We start from the raw sequence: 2,863 nt of genomic DNA on the forward strand, positions 1-2,863 counted from the left end.
TAATAATATATTTAATTTTGCCAACAAACTAAAATTTAAATGACACTATTATTTTTATATACTCATTTTTTTATGACTTTCTGCATATTCATTTAAGAGATTACGAGTTTCAATTTTTCTATTTTTGGTATATATATATATAGTTTGATAACTAATTTGAATATATATTTAGTTAGTTGTATTTTTTTATCCATCTCATTTTATTCTAAATTTGATTTAGTTTAATGCATAAAAATAATCGCAAATTTAGAAGTAGACATAATATTATTGTTTTATAAATACATGAAAAGATTTTTCTTCAACTAAATACTTCTGGACCGTAGTATAGTATATGAACTCCAAAGTCACCAGAAAAATTAAAAAAAATACTCCAAAGTATCATTTAAATTATTTTAGTGGTCGCAATTAAACCGGACCCGCAATGCAGCAGCAGCAGCACGTACGACGTAACATCATCCACAAACCCCAAAGGAATCAAATTAAGAGGATAAATGATCGAAAATGTATCTGAATGATTTTGTAGTTGATAAAAATATTTTTAAATTTTATTATTAATAAAAAAATTTTAATTAAAAATATAATAAAAATATATATTCATAAATGAAGACATTTAATATTAATAAAAAATTAATGTGATAAATAAAATTTTTTATATAACAAGTAAAATTTTTATATTAGCAAATGAATCACGTTATTTTTTTATATTAAAGAGTAAAATTTTGACCAAAGTTAGTTAGTTTTAACATATTTTTAAATTATTTAAAAATATTTTTATTAACATTAAAATTATTCGAATTATTTTTTTTATTGTTTATCCAATTAAAATATTAGTTTTAGAAGCTACAAAATTAAAAAAAAATAATTAACTAATTTTATTTAAAAATATTATTTACATTATAAAATTAATTATTATATATTTATATATAAATATTTATATAATTTAATTTATTTTTAATATAATTTTATTTTAATCATTATATTATAATCTTTTAGTTCTTATTGATCTATATATGTAAACTACCTACTCTGCAATAGAGCCATAATAAGCCATAAAGCATATATGGAGTCCTCCTTCTTCTTCCTCATCTCCATTGTTATTTCCTTAGGCTTCTTCTTCACCATTCAAACTAATGTCTTAGCTTCTTCAAACTCAAACAATCCATTCCCCAAAGAAGCTCACCCCACCAAATCTGGTTACCTTCCAGTAACTACCACTTCTTCTTCTGCAATCTTCTATGCATTCTACGAAGCTCAGAACTCAACCTTACCTCTCTCCGAAACCCCACTTCTCATTTGGCTCCAGGGTGGCCCTGGCTGCTCCTCCATGTTAGGCAACCTCTATGAGGTTGGACCATGGACTTTCTCCGACAAGTCCCTCACTTTCCGACCCAACTCCGGTGCATGGAACAGACTCTTTGGCCTTCTTTTTCTCGATAACCCCATTGGTACTGGTTTTAGTGTGGCGTCATCATTAACCGAGATCCCGACGGATCAAAATGGTGTTGCAAAACACCTCTTTTCTGCTATAACAACGTTTCTTCAGCTTCATCCTGTTTTCAAACATCGCCCCATTTACATTACGGGAGAAAGCTATGGTGGCAAGTATATTGCTTCAATAGGGTACCATATATTGAAGGAGAATGCAAGGTTGACTGACTCTGAGAAATTGAATTTGGCTGGTGTTGCTATTGGTGATGGAGCAACAGATCCAACGACTCAAATTCTGACTCATGCTAACACTGCTTATCATGTTGGTTTGATCAATGAGAGGCAGAAGAACGAGTTGGAGAAGATTCAGATTGAAGCAGTTAATTTGGTACAGATACGGAATTGGAGTGAAGCAACGGATGCACAAACCAAAACCTTCACGAAGCTTCAAGAAATGGCAGGGTTGGCTACTTTGTATGATTACTCAAGGAAAGATCATCCGTACCGCTATGAAGATTGGATTACTCAGTTCTTGAACTTGGCTGAGGTGAAGAAGACACTGGGAGTGAACGAATCGATAATGTGGGAGTTACATGACGGTGATGTTAAAGCTTCATTGTATGCTGATTTGATGAAGAGTGTGAAGTTCATGGTGGAGGAGTTGTTGAGAAGCAACACTATTAGGGTGTTGTTGTATCAAGGTCAACTTGATTTGCTTGATGGTCCTGTGCAAGTTGCGGCATGGGTGAAGACTATGAACTGGGAAGGGATTGTGGAGTATGTGAATGCAGACAGGAAGATATGGAAGGTGAATGGAGAGCTTGCTGGCTATGTCCAACAATGGAAGTCACTCACCAATGTTGTTGTCTTGGGTGGTGGCCATTTTGTCCCTGCTGACCAGCCCCTCAATGCTCAAGCAATGATTGAAGAATGGGTCTTGCAAAAGGGTATATTTGCAAATTCATCTTCTTTTGCTTACTTGTGAAAGTGAAAGTGACTAATAAATGAGTACTATACTGTAGTATTCATTGGGTAAATTAATGTGACTATGACTTGTGATTTCTTCCTTTCAATAAAATGGCAAACGAACCAACTTAGATTGGTAGAGTGTTCAATTCACTTGTTCGTTTAAATAAATATTAGGAGTTTAAATTTTGCTTTCTACATACAAAAACTTATTAACTAACGATATACCTTTAAATAAATCTTAAATCTACAACAACTTAATTCTTAACTTATGGAGTTAAAAAATATTGTAGACAATCAAAAAAATGATAAAGGATTAGTTTGTCATTTTATTCTTTATATGTTTCCCAAATTGAAGTTTATCGAATCCTAATATCCTATCTAATACGGTTGACTGCATATTCTATCTTATATTTGTAATTTTTTTTTTGTATTGACCATTATAATTTGGGTGAATACTCAATTGGAC

The 2,863-nt window shown here is 31.6% G+C and overlaps 1 protein-coding gene across 1 annotated transcript; it reads left to right on the forward strand.

The window, feature by feature from the left end:
* Positions 1–1,047: 1,047 nt before the first annotated feature.
* Positions 1,048–2,535, forward strand: LOC130976491 (serine carboxypeptidase-like 50). The gene has a single exon (XM_057901363.1). It carries the CDS (start codon positions 1,061–1,063, stop codon positions 2,411–2,413), a length of 1,353 nt encoding a protein of 450 aa, XP_057757346.1. The 5' UTR covers positions 1,048–1,060; the 3' UTR covers positions 2,414–2,535.
* The last annotated feature ends 328 nt before the right edge of the window (positions 2,536–2,863 follow it).

The sequence above is a fragment of the Arachis stenosperma genome, chromosome 4 (genome assembly GCF_014773155.1).
Source record: "Arachis stenosperma cultivar V10309 chromosome 4, arast.V10309.gnm1.PFL2, whole genome shotgun sequence".
NCBI classification, from domain to species: domain Eukaryota; kingdom Viridiplantae; phylum Streptophyta; class Magnoliopsida; order Fabales; family Fabaceae; genus Arachis; species Arachis stenosperma.